At 37.0% G+C, this 17786-nt stretch overlaps 1 protein-coding gene across 1 annotated transcript in view; it reads right to left on the bottom strand.

Moving 5' to 3' along the window:
• ELMOD2 (ELMO domain containing 2) overlaps positions 1–17786 on the bottom strand; it is a 25940-nt gene that overhangs the window by 8010 nt on the left and 144 nt on the right. Inside the window, exons 2-6 of the mRNA XM_008054904.2 lie at positions 16718–16868; positions 14775–14803; positions 5554–5651; positions 3879–4008; positions 1058–1191 (exon numbers count right to left, since the gene is read on the bottom strand). Of these exons, the coding sequence (XP_008053095.1) occupies positions 1058–1191; positions 3879–4008; positions 5554–5651; positions 14775–14803; positions 16718–16859 (533 nt within the window). The 5' untranslated portion in view covers positions 16860–16868. The remainder of the gene's footprint in view (positions 1–1057; positions 1192–3878; positions 4009–5553; positions 5652–14774; positions 14804–16717; positions 16869–17786) is intronic.

The raw sequence follows: 17786 nt of genomic DNA, 5'->3' as shown, positions 1-17786 counted from the left end.
GCTGTGGTGGCTGGGAGTAGCCACTGCACTCCAGTCTGGGAGACAGAGTGAGACTCCAACTCAAAAAAAAAAAAACAAGTCCTGCTTAATGCAATGCTTTCCTATTATTCTATTTTTTTTTTTTACTTTATCCTTGGATTGACTCTAAAATGCCTTTAGTATACTACAGATATTTCATTTTTGTACATAATATTCCTAATACAACTCAGTATTGCATTTTAATATACTACTCTTAAAATATTCAGTCTGTAATACAGACCAACTTTTAATTTTCTTGCTGAACTTATTTAGTTAACCCCAGTACTTAGTGGTGAAAAATAAACATCTATGCAATAAAGAAAACAATCAGTATTAACCTAATTTGGCCAACTTAAGTATTAATTCTTTCACAGTAAGAATTACCCAAACTTTAATATTCTAACCTTTCTTTTCTACATATTTTATAGTCTGTAAATCACAATTTCACAGACAGACCCAAATACAAGAATCTGTACCTTTGTATATAACCTTACAAGAGAAAATTAAGCATCCAGGTTATCTTCTGGACTCATTTGTGGTTTAGTTACATACCTGGGGATTTCACAAATGTATCTATGTATTAAAGAAGATAAAGTCCATTCAGCAGCCGACATAAAGAGACAGGGATTCAGGACAGTTGCCACAGGTGGTGAATACACGTGACGAGACTTTTTTAGCACTGTACCTGGTTATATTTCTCAAAATAGAACCACAGAGCCCAGAGAGAAAAAGCAAGTGGATACAAACAGAGTGTACATCACCCTTTAAGAGGGATCAGATGGGGGTCAGAGAGAGAAGCGGAGGAAAGCACTAGTGAGAAATCACACAGACACACACACACACACACACACACACACACACGTATACTTCTAACCTCTTCATATTGCTGCCAGCACATTAGCAAATACCTCTAGAGCAGCAGCTATTGAAATTCAGAGATAGCATGAAACAACTCGATCAATTCTTACTAGGATGTAACAAGATTGGAGATTACATGTAATTTCATTTAGAGAAGAAAAGAAACTTTATTTTCACTTACACAAGATTGATTAATCCAAGTATGCCCATTCCTCTGAAGTCTGTTTTGGGATCCTCACCCTGGAAACCAATTTCAGCCCACTGCTTGGAGATTCTAGCCTTCAACTTTTGGGTGGGCATTAGAAGATTCCAAAGCTGTGCAAACATATTTCCATATTACAAATAATGGCAATGTTCTTAATTTACCAAAACATTTTTCTACTCATACTTTATATAACTAGTAACAAATGCTTTCAATTAAATATCTGTTGAAGACAAATGACAGGTTAAGCAAAGATTATATACAGAAAACTTCAATTATCCTAAAATGCAGCATAGTTATTCCAATTTAAAAGATTGGCATAAAGAATAGATTTTGAAAAGGTGACCAATAATACACAGAAATCTAAAGCAATTCCTTATTTACTAATGAATATGTAGTTACCAGAACTGGTAAACTGCTTGCTTGAAAAGCCCTCAGTATTTAGGGACTTGGGCCTTGCTTCAGACACTGGTTACTGCCTCTATTAAAAGTATGATTAGTCATTAATCGGAAGAAGGAAAATAAGTCTGAGGGAGGCAGTCACAGAGAAACGGTACTGATGGTACTCGAACGGATATGATAATCACTTTACACATTTTGTTTTAAAATAAAACATAATATGATTTGGTTTTAAATAATATCTCTGGGAATGATGACTTTAAAAGAGCTATCAAATATCAGATACCGACAAACTAATCAATGTAAAATAAACTTAAGAAAATTTAGTCATTGTCTAAATCCAGCACAAGTCATCAAATGAAAGAGACTTACAGAAGTTGATTTTTAAGTTTGTGAAAGTTTATAAAACAGAACAACTTGCATTTTTGTTACCCATTTCACTACCACTTCAGAAAATGCTGACTCAATAAAAGGAGTACACTGCTACCTACAGTAAAATGTGAAGACTTGTGACCTTGCTCTGAAACAGGGACAAGCCTCTGGCTTTGAGGCTAAATCCTTAAATCATTAGATTAGGTTGTCCTCTGTCCCTACGTCTATCACCAACACATGTGATTTGCTCACAATACATCTCCCTGTGGATTCTGCTAGGAGTCTGATTATGCCATGGCAAGGCATAATCAAGGATGTGGTGAGAGCCACGGGGTTAAAACCACTAGTACTCAAAAGTTAATGCGCACAAGTATCAAATGCCTGGGTTCCACACCTGGGGACTCAAATTTCATAGAGGGGTGGAACTTTGGAACTGACACATTAAGTACCGGGTAACTCCCGTGAAGATGGCCCTGGGACTACACTTAGAGCAGCGCGGACTTCCCAGCTCTTCACCCACTGAAGCTGCTGAGCATGCGCAGTGGCCGGAGGGACACTGCTGCCACTGAACTCAAAATGAATCCCCAAGGTAAAAACTCCCTTGACTAGAATGGCAGGGCCTGTATCTTCTCCCTGAAGTGGGAAGGTATTGGGTGGCAAGGGTCTGAAATGAAAGGAAACATGATGGTGATGAGGATAGAAACAGCAGCTGGTCCTCCGTGGGTGCCAGGTACTATCTTAAACACTTTAACTATAAAAACTCAATCCGGTCGGGCTCGGTGGCTCAGCCTGTAATCCCGTGCTTTGGGAGGCTGAGGTAGGTAGATTGCCTAAGCAAGCAGATTCGAGACCCGCATGGGCAACTTGGTGAGACTTCATCTCTACAACAAATCAAAAATTAGCTGGGCATGGTAGTGCATGCCTGTAATTCTGGCTACTCGGAAGGATCGCCAGAGCCCAGTGGGTCGAGGCTGCGGTGACCGGGAGCGGCCACTGCACTCCAATCCGGGCAACAGAGTGAGACTCCAACTCCAAAAAAAAAACCAAAAAAAAACTCAATCCACACAACAGCCCTTTGAGAAATATTTTCATTGTCCTCATTTAACAAAATAATATCTTATTTTAATTTTATGGTTAGGTAGTGTTTATACTTTCCTGAGAAAAAGTTATTTGCTGTTTTTAAACTTGTAACTCTTACTGTTACTTAATACTATCAATGTATCTTTCCACAGTACTTTTAATTACAACAAACTCCTAACTCCAAGTGCCATGTGCCATATTCTCTAACTTTAACTACTGTAAAATAAAACTGGGATAGGTGCAGAGATGGGCAGGGGACACAGCTCTGTTCCAGACCCTGCTGCCATTCTGGTACCCAAGGCAAATTCCTCTCCTCTGGGCCTTGGGATTTGCATCCTAAAATGAAGGGAACAGTCCTGATGGTGTAAAAAGCTTACTTGAGGTCTAATACTCTAATTTTGGCATCTCATTGGTCTTGGGCATTTTACATTAGAATTTTAAAAAGGAAAAGTCTAGTAAATATTTGTAACTTTCTTAATGTTTAAATCTACTGTGGCATTATTGAGCAACTAATATTCCGTAAATCCATAAAGATTTGACATCGTAATCTGAAACGGGATATCCATGTTCACAAGTTCAAAGTAGCTGAAAAAAAAAGTCTAACTTATATGAGCAACTTATATAAAATTAGGAGAAAAATATGAAGCTTGTGAACATACTCTTTGGTTGAAAAGATCTCCTTTTGTAAATGTATAATTTATTTCAGAGTTAAAAGCATGAACATAAAATGTATTTGACTCTATTTTAATAATGATTACCAGAAACTTACAAAAAGAGTTAACTAGAAATATTTCTGAATCAATGAAGTCCAACATAATTCAACTGTCTAAAGGGCAAAGAGACTGGATGGCTATACAAGCCTCTGGAATTTGCAGAGACCTTTCTCAGCTCAAGCCTGACTTGTTTTTCTAGTGTTTAACAACTCCAAAGAAAGAAAACCAAAATTTACCTTCAGGAGGAGTTCTTCATGCTGCAGGTTGTCAGAATCATACGGCTTTTTCCTCACACTTTCCACATCCAAATAGAGCTGTTTATAACCAGTTATCTGCAGTAAGCATGTCTTCATGCAGATTTTGAAACTGAAAATGATAAAATTATTACTTTTAAAATCATGCCTCCTTATCACAATAAAGTATGCCTTCCATACCTGGTGTTTCCTAGGTCTATTTAGAAAGCAGTTTTCTATACAGGCTTTCATTTTAATACAAGATACACCAAGAATCTCCTCAACACAAAACGGTAGACAAAGTATCACGCAGGACTCGGAGGCCTTGAAAGAGGACAAAAGCTGGTAAGAATGGCAATTTTGCAACTGTAAGGATTTGTCCTCCTCTTCTTCTCCTGTTTTCTCCGGGGGATCCCATACTGACAGACAACACCAACAGACCAAGTTTTCTAAGTACATAAAAAGCAAAGTGCTCCATAACAGGTTACCTCAGTTCTCCTAAATACAACACGTCATCTTCCCTGAAGAAACATGCTCTTTCTCAAGCCTCTAAATCTAGTAATGATGTCACTAGTCACTCGTTCTCCTCGCTAGAACATTCCAGGTTCTGACTCGCCTCCCTCCTCAATACCTCAATATACGCCTGAGTCTCTGAAGTGTCCTTCAAAGCAGACCTCAAATCACTCTTTCCCCTGTGCATTTACAGCTGTCATTTCTTTCCTGAGTGACTCAAGAGCTGTTCTTTATTCCCTCTGCCAGCCTTCCACATCCCCAAATCTACTCCCCATCTTCCAAAAATACATATCTGATAATGCAGCCTGTTTGCTTAAAAACCAGAGGACAGCATTTAAATTCCTCAGCATGGCATGTAAGGTTCTTTGCAATGTATCAATCTGGCACTCCATTCCTGCCTCCAACACTGTTCTGCTCGTACTCAACACTCCAGTTACAAAAGACTCCCTGTTATTCCCAGATGCACAAGTATGTCTATGTCTCTGTGCCTTGCCAGAGCTGTTCCCCAACCATTCATCAAGGTTCAGCTCGAACGGCACCTCTTCCATGGAACTAGTCTCATAGTTCCCTCTAGACCCTTCCCTATCTTAGCGGAGATAAATTGTTCCTTGCTCTATATTTACATAGAAAATGCTAAATAAAGGAAAAAATACTATTAAGTCAAGATACCAGTGCTGGGAACACAAAGATGGAATGAGTCCTCTTTGTAGGGCACTTAGAATTTACTGAAGGAAGGACAAGAGTTAATCAATGGCCATAGTACAGTGGGTTAAATGGTTTGACAGATCTATGAGAGGCCAGAGCAAGGCACCAAACTCAGGCTGGAGGAGCCAGGGAGGACCTTCCTGGAGGAGAATACAGGAGTTGAATTTTGAAGGATGTGGCAACCAAAGTTACTTAACCGTGGGAGAGCAATGGTAGGTTACCTTGAAGAAGGCAGATGTGACACAGGCATTAGTCCTGGCCTAGGAACCACAAGCTATAGGCTCTAGGGCGGCTTCTCTCACTCACCTCTCTGGACCTTGACTCCTGTCTAGAAGTGACAGGGTTGAATCAGACGACCTCCACAAACCCTTCAGCTCCAAAGTGTTACAAACGCATGTGACCATCATATCTCACAGGCTACAAATGCACAGTGGAAGACAACAATGGAAAAACGGCACACCTGGCATCCTTCTCAGGGCTAATATTCTTTTCCCTCATAATATCTTCTACACATTTGTCCACTTCACTCTGAACCGCCCGTGTCGCCTTCTGTAAAACCTGTTTATATGAAAGAAAGCTGAATGAGAAAAATTCCTTATAGTGGAAAAAGAAGTACGTTTTTGAGATATTTAATCGACTTTACAAAGTGGATATTAAAATGCAAAAGAAAACAAATTTGTTTCACATTTCCTCTAGGGCCAAAATCGCGCGTGTGTGAGTATGTGTAGCTTATGTTTTTTAATATAAGAATCAGCAGGTCCTCAGCTGATGAGTTCTTAGCAAATGAGCAGCCACCAAAATGTGGTTATGAAGCAGATATTTCAACTACACAAAAATAAAAAATCTTAACTGAAGAAGTTAAAATTTAAATGCAGACAACTCAATCTTATATTATCTCCAGAGATCCCAGTAGTAACAAATTTGCATTGTCAAAATAAATCAGATCAAATTTGAAAATTACAGGAGTTTATTGTGCATACAGAAGAACAGTTCATGCACCCAGAGAAATTTCAAACCAAAATTGAGACGAAGTTTACTTTACAGCTGTGCCAGCACAGTTTATAATATAAAGGAGGAAGTATTTTGACCTTTTTAGTGATTGACTTCTTTATACATTAACATTCTTTTTAAGGCAAGCCGAGCTGTTTAAGATGACTTGTCCATAGTTGATTGGTTTAACCTCCCTGACTCATGCTAACAAGGTCATAAAGCTTTTGTTCTGTATTTATTAGAGTTGGTGTTTCAGGGAAATCAGGATAACTTAAGTCTTGGCTACAAAGCTATGGGTGACTGGCCTTGGGGTAATATCTAAAATGTGGTCTCCATATTGGCTTTTCTTTCACAGTAATGCCTTTCTAGTCTTTTTTCTATGCATATAAAACAGATGTCTTAAATAAAATGTCCTATAAACATCCATTGGAGCCTTCCTTTCAATTAAAAAGCAAAGTCCTTCCAGACCCTCAAAAAGTTCTTAAAACTCTTATTCCTCTAAAAACCTTCTGGTGTGCTTTATGCTCCAGGAAAATATTCCAGCTATACCTGGAGTTATGCCTCTGGTTCAATCCTGCCCATTTTTAAGCTAGTCCAAATACTAGGTCCAGGAAGCTTTCTCTCATTCTAAGTAGAAGTAACATTTCCTTTCCTAAAATTCCCATAATAATTTATCTGTAGCATTTTTAAGCCCCTTACCACTTTCTATATTACAGTTATTTTTATATATTAAGTGGAAAGTCCCTTGAAGACAGAGATTGTATTTAGTACATCTTTTCATATCTAAATATAACAGATCACTGATAAATAATTATTGAACAAATAAAGATATTTAACAGATGAAAACTTTAAGAAAGGCAACTGTTTCAATAAAACATGTAAAGCAATGCACAAAATTATTAAGGAGGGAGGGGGAGAGGGAGGAGAGAGGGAAGGGGAGAAAAGGGAAGGAGAAAGAGTAAGAAACAGATTCACCAGAGAACATGAAAAGGTAAGAAGAAAATGATCAAAGATTCTAACAGATAAATACGGTCAAAAGTCTAGTTTGTCAAACCCAAGAATAATATGGCTATAGGAAATGTCTCGAAACTTAAATACAAGCACTAGTAAAAGGACTAGCTTCATGGGTGGAAATCCTTTGCATGTATTACAAACTCTTAACACATTAAAACCCTAGTTCAATGTCACCTCCTCTGTAAAGCCTTTCTCAGCCTTGAAGTTATCTCCAGGCACACCTCAGTTAGGGAGCACTTACCACATCATGGTTGCTTACTTTTCTATGTTCACCACCAGCACTTGTTGCTTTTATTTACTCTTATGTCCTGAGCATCTAGCGTAGCCCATCTGTTACCAATTCGATGCTCAAAACTTTGTCCAAACATAAACATAAACTTAGGGCAAAGGTAAGACTAGAAACCAAGTCTAGTCTCTTAGCAATATTCTTTTCTGTATACACTATTCTGCCACTTTTTTTAAAATTGAGGTATAATTTAAATACAGTGAAAGGCACAGATGTTACATGTTCTGTTTAATCAGTTTTGATAAATGCACAGAGCCAAGTAATCCACATCCCTACCAAGAAATAGCACGTGTCACCCCAGAAAGTCCCCTTCTGCCCTTGCCAATCAATCTTTCTTCCAAGAAGCAACCACCGTTCTGATTTCTGTCACCATAGCTTAGAAGTTTGTAATAAATGGAATCATAAAGTATGTCCTCTTTGTGTCTAGCTTCTTCCACCCAATATCATGTTTCTAGGATTCAGCCACATTCTTGCTTTCATCTGTAATTTGTTCCTTTTAACTGCTGAGTTCCATGGAATAAATATACCTCGGTTTGCTTATTCATTCTGGTGCTGGACATTGGCACTCTTCTAAAGTTTTGGAGCTTTATTATGAGTAAGGCTGCTACAGACATGCCTTAGTACATTTTTTGTGAATACATTTTCATTTCCCTCAAATAGGCACCTAAAAGTGAAATTACGAAGATACAGGGTAGATATAAGGTTAATTTTTAAAGAAATGGCCAAAACCATTTCCCAACGTGATGATATCATCTCATATCCCAACTGATGTTGACAAACGTTAGTATTACTCTGTTTCATGTAGGTAAATTCACTGCCTCATCCTAGTGGGTATGCAGTGCCCTCACTGTGGTTTTAATTTGCAATTTATCTGATGTCTAATATTGTTGATCACTCTTTCAAGTGCACATTACAGGGATACTCTTTAATCAATCAAGTGACTGCTAAAGCCTTTTGCCATTTTTTAATTCTGTTGTCTTTTTACTACTGAGTTCTTTACTAAAGAACTTTAGAACTTTACTAAAGGTTTTTTACTAAATACAAGTCCCTCACCACACACATGATCTGCAAATATTTTCTCAGTCTGTGACTTGCATATTCATGTTCTCAGAGGTGTCTTCAATAAGCAGTTTTTATTTTGATGAAGTTTAATTTTTCGGTTTTTTAAAGTGGTAGCACTAGGTGTTTTCTAAAAGTAATCTTGGCTTGACCCATGGTAGAAGATATTCTCCTAGGCTTTCTTTTAGAAACTTAAAAGTTTTAGTTTAAATATAGGTGCAAAGTCCATGCCAAATTAGTTTCCATGTATGGAGACAGGAATTGAGGTTTGCTCTTCCCCCATATGGATATCCAGGTTTTCCAGCACCATTTATTGAAAAGACTTTCCTTGCTGAATTGCTTTGACACTCTTGTTAAAAAATATATGACATTTTGTGTGTGGTCTATTTATGCTCTTCATCTCTCCAATAATCTGCCTAGAAAGCCTCGAAGTCAGGTAGTCTAAGTTCTACAACGTAGTCCTTTTAGAAGATTATTAAGGCTATTCTAGGTCATTTCCATTTCTGTATAAACTTTAGAATGAGCTTGTCGGTTTCTTCAAAAATAGCTTACTGAGATTTTGATTAAAACTGCACTGAATCCAAAGATCAATTTGGGAATTCATATCTCAATAAAATTGAGTCTTCCAATTGATAAGTACAGTATATCTCTCCATTTTAACTTTTATCAGCAATATTCTCCAGCAGTTTTAGTGCAGAAGTCTTGCATACCTTCAACCCTGAATACCTTATGTTTTTGGATGCTTTCTAAAGTAGTATTGTTATTATTTTATTTTCCAAAAGTTTGTTGCTTACAGAAGTACACCATGTCCTTTGACATCACTGAATTCATTTAATAATGTTAGTTTTTGTAAATTCCTTAGCATTTTCTACATTTACAAAGTATGTCATCTGTTAGTAAAGACAGTTTTACTTCCTTCTTTCCAATAATATGTCTTAGATTTATTTTTCTTGTCTTACTTGCAGGACCTCTTACCTTGTTCCCAATTGAATGTGGAGAGCATTCAATATTTCAGTGTTAGCTGCAGGTTTTTCACAGAAGCCTCTAATAAGATGAGAAAGTTCCTTCTATCCCCAGTTAGGAGTTTTTACTCATGAATTGGCATTGGGTTTGTTAAAACAGTTTTTCATTATCTATTGAAATGCTATTTTTCTGATTTACTACATTAATGTGGTAAATTATATTCATTTATCTTGAAAACTCAATCATGATGTATTATCTTTTGTATATACAAGAGGGACCCCCCCAAAAAAAAAATCCCCAGAATTATCTTTTGGAGGGCAGGCCCCTTGTAGTACAGTATTCTCTGCTAGGTAAGTGTTCTAGGAACCCTTTAGGGTACCACCTAGGATTGTTGTGAAAGGATGTGTTTGCTTCAGTGAAAAAAAAATTTTTTTTTTTGAGATGCTTTCAATGCATTTGTCCATTTCATGACGGATGATTCATATAAAAAAAGGGTGGCAGTGAAATTTTGACTAAAATTAGCATTGAGCCCCATGCTGCACCCTCCCTATTCACCTGATCTCATCCCGAATGACTTGTTTTGTTTCCCCGATGAAAAAAGTTCTCACAGGGAAATGTTTTGCCAATGTGGAAGAGGTAAAACAAAAAAAATAGCAAGAGCACTGAAAGGCATCAAAATTGACGAGTTCAAAAACTAAGCAGTAACTAAAGCATCTTGATAGGTGTACTATATCAAACAGAGAGTACTTTGAAGGTGACTGAAGCTTAAATATGTAAGAATAAACAGACAATTTTTAATAATTAAATTCCAGGGGTTTTGGGGTCCCCTCTCATATTGCTAGAGTTTGCTAATGTTTTGTTAAAGATTTTTGCCCCTATATTCATGAAGGATATTGAATTACAATTTTCACTTATCATATTGTCCATATGTGGTGTCAGTATCAAAGTTATGATGTCTCATAAAATGTCTTTCTAACTTATTTTCTAGGAGTTTATGTGGTATTATTTCTTTTCTCTAAATGTTTGGTTTCAGTGAAGCCAAGACTGGAAATTTGTGCAAAAACTTTAAATTACAGATTCCATTTCTTTATTAAGTATACAGCTATTCAGATTTTTCTTTTTATGTAAGTTTTGATGAATTGTTTAAGTACTTTGTTTATTTAATTGAATATGTAGAATTCATTAGCATAAAGGTGTCCATAGTATCTCCTTATTGTACATTTAATGACTGTAGGCTGTAGTAATGCCCCTTCCACCAGTCTCAACATTTGCAATCTGAATTTTCTCTCTTGCTTGATCACTGTTGCTTGACAATTATTAATATTACTCAACTTTTCAAAAAATCACCTTCTGAGTTTTTTATTTCTATTTTGTCTGTTTGCTATTTCTTTGGCTTTTAATCTCATTTTTATTAAATCATTTACTTTAGCTTTAATTTACTCTCTTGTAGCTTGTTAAGGTACAAGCATAGATAACTGGTTTTGCAATCTACACATCTGGACTCTACAAATTTTGGCATTTTTGAAGATATATTCAGTACTGGAGTATATAATATTTAGAGAAGTTCTTAGAACAGCAACTCTAAAACTTTTTTTTTTACCTCAAACCACATAAGTACCCAAAGCCCATTTTCCCAGCCATGTTTGATTCTTAATAAAGAAGAAATCAGTGATAATAAAGAATGTCAGAGTAACATATGAGTCGCAACATGTTTTTTAGAAAATATGCTTATCCATTTGATTGTATTATAAAACAATGTTTGATAAACATAAGAGTAATGCAGTCTTTATTACATGTACCTTGAAAGTAGGTTACAAACTACAGGAATAGCATACGTTTGCAGGCAACAAACATGAATAGTGAGTTTCACTACGCAAGCATATTGGAGAGATTATATACACATCTGGGTTAATACACCCACAGACTGTGAATGCTTTGTTTTTGAATGACAGTGCTTATGTTGCTATACACTTAAAGATTAGGTATTTAAAGTCTAGTTTTTGGAAAATTAGAGGTGAAAAAATATGCAAATATGCATCACTATACCGTCAACCCACAGACAACGAAACTGATGCCACAAAACTAATTTATTATCCAACAACTAGAAAATTGCCACTATTATTTAATACCCAAGATGGCAGCTACAATTAAAAAATACAGCCACTCAGAAACACTAATAGATGAACAAAGTATTCTTTCCTTAAATTTCAGAAATTTCAAATACCTGGACACGCATAAGTAAGTACACTGGAGGGTTGCAACAGTGCCATGTGTTGTGTGGCAGCCAGCCTTCTTAGCAGAACAATACGTTAGATTCCTCAAATTCTAATAAAGTATTAGTTTTCTTTTATAATCCCCAAATTTACTAGCCCTTTATATGTAATTAATAAACAGTCCTTAGTATGAAACACAGGCAACTAAGACTCAATTTCTAACAAAGAGATAATTTTCACTGTGAAACAGTTCACAACCCAACGGGGCCATACTTTGAGATTGCCGCTTTAGGGAATCAGCCTGAACAGATCAAAGTCATTTTTTTTTTTAAGGCATGAGGTACAAGTCAGGATTGGATACATAAGTGGTTTATATACAGGTAAAGTTTGGGCCTCCCATTGGACCTCACTTCACCTGGATTAGGATCAGGTACCCTTACTGATGTGATGGACTGCCCCTCTCCCCCACAGCAGTGCCCCACTACTGCCAATCCCTTTCTTGCAGCACTATGCTAGATGTTCAGGGTCCACTTATGAGGGGGGAACATGTAGTACTCAGTTCTTTGTTTCTGTGGTGGATCATTGAGTATGACAGACTCTAAACCCATCTAAGTTGCTGCGAAGTCCATAATATTGTCCTTCTTTACGGTTGCACAGTATTCCATCATGTATTTGTACCTCGTTTTGTAAATTCCATATGACCCAGCAATCCTCATTCTGGGAATATACCTGAATACACTCAAATCACTCTACAAAAAAAGATACCTGTGCATGCATGTTTATTGTAGCACTATTCACAACAGCAAAAACATGGAACTAGCCATGCTGCCCATCAATATGGACTAGATCAAAATCACTTTTATTCACAGTAAATCATCAGTAATGTTAAGTATCTGAGTACCTATGAGGTTTCCATAAATATTTTAAACTTCTAGAATCCTTGTAGCATATATTGCCTTAATTCCATTGTCATTAATATTATCAGTAACCATTATTTGTTGAACTTATCATGTCTTAGGCACTTTCTTAGGCTGCTTTCATTTAATATCTCTAATTCTAAAACAACCATGTGAGTATTAATATCTTTTATGGGTGAGCAAGGCAATACTTGAAGTAGACGAAGTCAGGGAGTAATGAAGGGGGCCGGATGGAGTTTAGTGCAGAGCAGTGGCCACGCTGGCAAACTTCCAAGCAGGGAGATGTCAAGTATTTGAAGGGACACACCCCTGAAGAACTAGGGGTGGAGGCTGGGGACTGTGGGTACAGTATACAGAGCTCAGCTACAGTTTTACTTCCTTTACAGTCTTAAGGATTAAAGAATACAAGTTTCACAGAAAATTCATTCTCCAGAGTTCAGCATCCAAATAGTTCCAAATTTATGACATTTTGAAGCACAACTTGTTTAAGGTCAATTTAAGAAAGGCCCGGTGCGGTGGCTCAAGTCTGTAATCCCAGCACTTTGGGGGGCCAAGGCAAGAGGATTGCCCGAGCTCAGGGTTTCGAGACCAGCCTAGGCAACTTTGTGAGACCTCATCCCTATAATAAATCAAAAAATAAGCCAGGCGTGGCAGCACACACCTGTAGTTCCAGCTACTTGGGAGGCTGAGGTGGAAGGATCACCTGAGCCCAGCAGGTCGAGGCTGTGGTGGCCATGAGAGTGCCACTGCACTCCAGCCTGGATGACAAGGGTAGGAATCCAACACACACACACACACACACACACACACACACACACAATTAACCACGCTTTAACAATTCTGAACAAAAGAGTAGCACTCTGGACTCCACTCTACCCCCCCTACGTATATGAATTATTCTTACATAGACCATTCATAAATAAGAGTGTAAATAAATCAGTAAAGCACCAACTTTATAGGTAACTCTTCAGAAACAAATATGCCTCCAACACTCAACAAGGTCCATTCGGTTTCTGGCATAAATCAGCAACTCATATCAACATCACTAGACAGCAGCAAGTCACCATTTTGGGCCTGATCCACATTTTACATCATGACCAAGTACAAACATCCCTATGGATGTCTAAATATACACAGATGCACACACACACATACATAAATAAAACAGTTACAATAGTATAAAAAAATTCCTAAAACATTACTAAACCTTGTTATAACCAATGATTTCTAAATATTTTCTATTCTATTCCTTTTGCTGTTGTTTAACACTGGCTGCAATCTATTATGGGATTTCAAACAAAGAGATCCAGATGACCCATATTCATTCTATCTTTGTCACATCAAATAATCCATATGTAGACAAAATATAACAGCAGCATGTGATAGACTGAATTACATATCCATGGCTTCTTGACCTTTGGGCTAAAATCAAGTGAATTATGCACCCACCTGCCTACCATGGCCTTATAGTAGGCACAGCATATTTCTCCACCCCTTCACTTAGGCTTGGCCATTTAGCTTATTTTAACCAATGGGATGCTAATAGGTATGACACAAAGAGACTTAAAATATGTCTATGTGGTTAAGTCTCAGTTATCCACTGTGAGAACATTCACCAGGAACCCCTAACCACCCAATACGGGTCCCAGATGAGACAAATGGAATAGACCTGAACTTGGCGTGAGCTTGAAGAACATCTCCAGCATACCCATAAACTCATGAGCAAGAAACAATATATTGTTCTATTCCCCTGAGATTTTATAATAGTTTGTTACATAGCAGAAACTGATTAATATGCAGCATGAGTTTAGCTCAAAAGGTACATGACTTTTTGAGGGTTTTCTGTAACTAGATAAAATTGCTTGCTTTTCTCTCTCATAATCTATCCTGAGGACAGTCTAAGAGAACGCTTTCCTTCTGAGACCCTGCTTCCCCCAAACTATTAACTCTTAAGGTAAAAACAAAAGCAAAAACGAACAAACAAAAAGAAAGTAAAACCTCAGAACAGGACAAACTGTTCAAACATCTTCTGTGTGCATAAAAAACACCCACATCGAGAAAATGTTTGGAAAGCAGATTATCACTTTCAAAGGGGAGGAATTTCACTCAATGTTCTTTAGAGCAAAAACTCTTCTACAGGACCCATTTATAAAAAATTAAGTCTAAAACTGAAGCATTGTTTTAAGAAAAAGTAGTTCAAGTTAAGTTTTCTAGAATTACCACCTTGATATAATCCTACCTTATTCTTGGAGTATGTCAAGGAATTTTCTGAAATGAAAAAAGAAAAAAAGAATGTTACCACTTAAATGCTTTTTGTGAATTATTCCACAAACAGCAAAAACATCAAACCAGCAATAAATTACTTTAATAGGTCTAGGAGATATATTTTCACATGAATAACACAGCAAACATTTTAAAATTTAATTCTGCAGTATAGCAAAGTAGATAATTCCAAAATCCTCAACATACCAAGCCCATGAGGTAATGCGAACCCCATTACCTAAGGTCATCTGCTTCTGTGCAAGTGTCCCTATTATTCACTGCAAATGCATCCATGGCTACCTCAGAATAACTCAGGTTCCAGAAACTCATCTTAAGACTACAGTGAGAGTGCTTTCTACTATGTATTCTTCACTTGTTAGCCTTACTGAGGGTTTAGATATGAGGCAACAGCAATTGAATTGTACCACGATAAAGAAGCAAAGACTAGATTAATCTAGCCAACGATTCTATAACCAGACACACAGCAAAAAAGGTTCTCTACTCTTAGCTTCTGTTTTAAAGATGACAAGAACATTTTTATGGATCTATTCTAAAATGTTTCTGGCACATATACCCATAGTCTTCTTCTCCGCAATTTGAAAAATTTAAGAAAAATGCTCTTGCCACAAAATACAGCTTAAATTGTACTCTTCCCCCACACTCTAACACACCAACCCATTCTGCCTGCAGAGATTTCTTATCAAGAGGTACTTTGTTCTTCTGAGTAGTCAAAAGGGCAAATCAAAAGAGCAAGCAATAATTTAAGTCAGCCTTGGAGTGTAAGACAACTAGGAAAGCAATTAAGCTTAATCATCCAGCTGCCTGGAGGCAGCTTCTGTCTATCATTCTCCCAATGTTGTCTTGGATACAAGTTCCGATTGGCAACACCCAGTCTCTCAACCTTACAGGGGTAGATTTCTTAGTTGAAGCACACTCATCAACACAAAAGGGGATCTGGCTAATTCACGATTGTGCATTTAACATTGTAGGCAGGAACAACAGCAGTTCTCTGGTCCTCCTTACACAGGCCGAAAAGAAGTGGCTTCAAACCACATTTCTTACTCATCTAATTTAGATTTAATTTAGAGCAGTATTTCCAATTAAGTATTGAAAACTCATGTATTTTAGATAGCAACAGAACTGCACTGCTCAAAAGAAATATAACGCAAGCCAAAATGTGAGTTACGTGTATACTTTAAAATTTTCAGCAGTCACACAAAAGTAAAATGAAAGGTAAAATTAATTTAAATATGTTTAACCCAACATAACCTAAATATTATTATTTCATCATATAATGAATATAAACAGATATGAGTGAGATTTTTTTTCATTCTTTTTTCTTATAAAGTCTTTGAAATCCAGTGTGTAGTTTATACCTACAGCACCTCTCAATTCAGACTAGTCATATTTCAAATGCTCAATACATGTGGCTTCTGGCTACAGTATTAAACAGGATTTTAAGTCTAATAATCTTTCCTAGGGACCACTGGATACCTAATTACTGTCCTTTCATAAATAGCAGTAAGAAAAGACTGATAAAGGAAGCTAAGAATAAAAGTGAACTTAGATTAAGGCACTCATTCTTGCCATAATTTCAGTGAAAATTTCAAAGGAATTATATATGTATAAAAATTTTTCTCCAGAAACCAGATTGCAACTATAACCTAAGGAACAACTGATAAATTTAAGGAGCCAGAGAAGATGATTCTCTGCACAGATACATTATTAACCACATTTTTTTCTATAAAGTCATATAATTTTAGAGCTAGAAGGATTCAAAGCAAGATTTCAAAGCTTATGAAACTCAGTGTAAGTGACTTGATCGGGATACACAAAGAATACATCTGTCACTGTGAGTATTGAGAAAAAACATTCAGAGTTAAATATCTATTAGCTTTTATCTTTTCCAAATGACATTACCTATCCTGTGTGTCCTTTGTGCACCCACATAGGTATCAAAAATTCGCTGCAATTCACACTTTCCGGTCATCTGCCGTAATAGCCATTTCATCCAAAATCGAAAAAAGTGCCCATAGAAGAACTCCCACAAAGAAATAAACATTTTTTTTTCCTGGAAGAAGAAATATATTAGACAAGTTTAATGATTTTTAAATGAAAAAAATTAGTTTATCCAACTGATCAAATCTCAAATTATATTAATATCAATTACTCCATTGTGCCTGTTTTGTGATAGTGTTTATTTAGGCATTGAAGAAACAATGACAGGTGTAATACCTACCACTTACGTTAATTAAACGATGGCTAGCCAAATGGTCAATTTATCACTTAAAAAAAACTAACTGTAAAAATCAAAACAACTTAAGCTATTGAATGGCTTGAAGGAATGACAGAATGATCTACATCTTTTGCTAAATAATTGTATTCCATACCTTAATTACCTATTTTAATTGGGGCTCAACAGTACCAGAACAAGAAGACCCCAACTAAGCAACAATTAAAACACACCAAACACTCGAACTGTTCTTATAGGAAGAAGCTTTTCTTAACTCTTGTGGATAACTCGTTATAACTGCCCCAGTTGGTGATGGTAAACACCTGGTTTACACGTTTAACACGAAGGACATCACACTCAAGTTAATTTCTGATTATTTTCCATTCAATAGGTGAAGGGCACAGAAACTATCAAGAGGGGGAGGAAAAAAAAACCCTGCACATCCGATAAAACTGGTCGTTATATCTTAAGAAAATTCTTCAGCTTCTAAAGGGGGGGGGCGGGTACAAGTGAAAGGGAGATACTCAAAAACATAAAAATGTTCATCTCCTTGCTGCCTCCAACCTTCCCGCAGACACATCCTCTCTGGACTGGGGCCCGAGGGATGTCAAACTCGAAATCCCCGCAGGTCAGTGCAGATAAACAGTGCCTGTCGCGGGGTCGATCGGTATCTCTAATTCGCAACCCACTCGCCCGTGCTCATCAGGACAAAAGCAGCAGAACTGCCAGCAAAGAGGAACGCCGGAGCGCCCCGGC

This window comes from Carlito syrichta, unplaced genomic scaffold (assembly GCF_000164805.1).
Source record: "Carlito syrichta isolate Samal-C Ts95f unplaced genomic scaffold, Tarsius_syrichta-2.0.1 Scaffold301609, whole genome shotgun sequence".
In the NCBI taxonomy this organism is placed as follows: Eukaryota; Metazoa; Chordata; class Mammalia; order Primates; family Tarsiidae; genus Carlito; species Carlito syrichta.
Note: the sequence above shows the minus strand (reverse complement) of the source record. Positions and strands in the feature narration are given on the sequence as shown.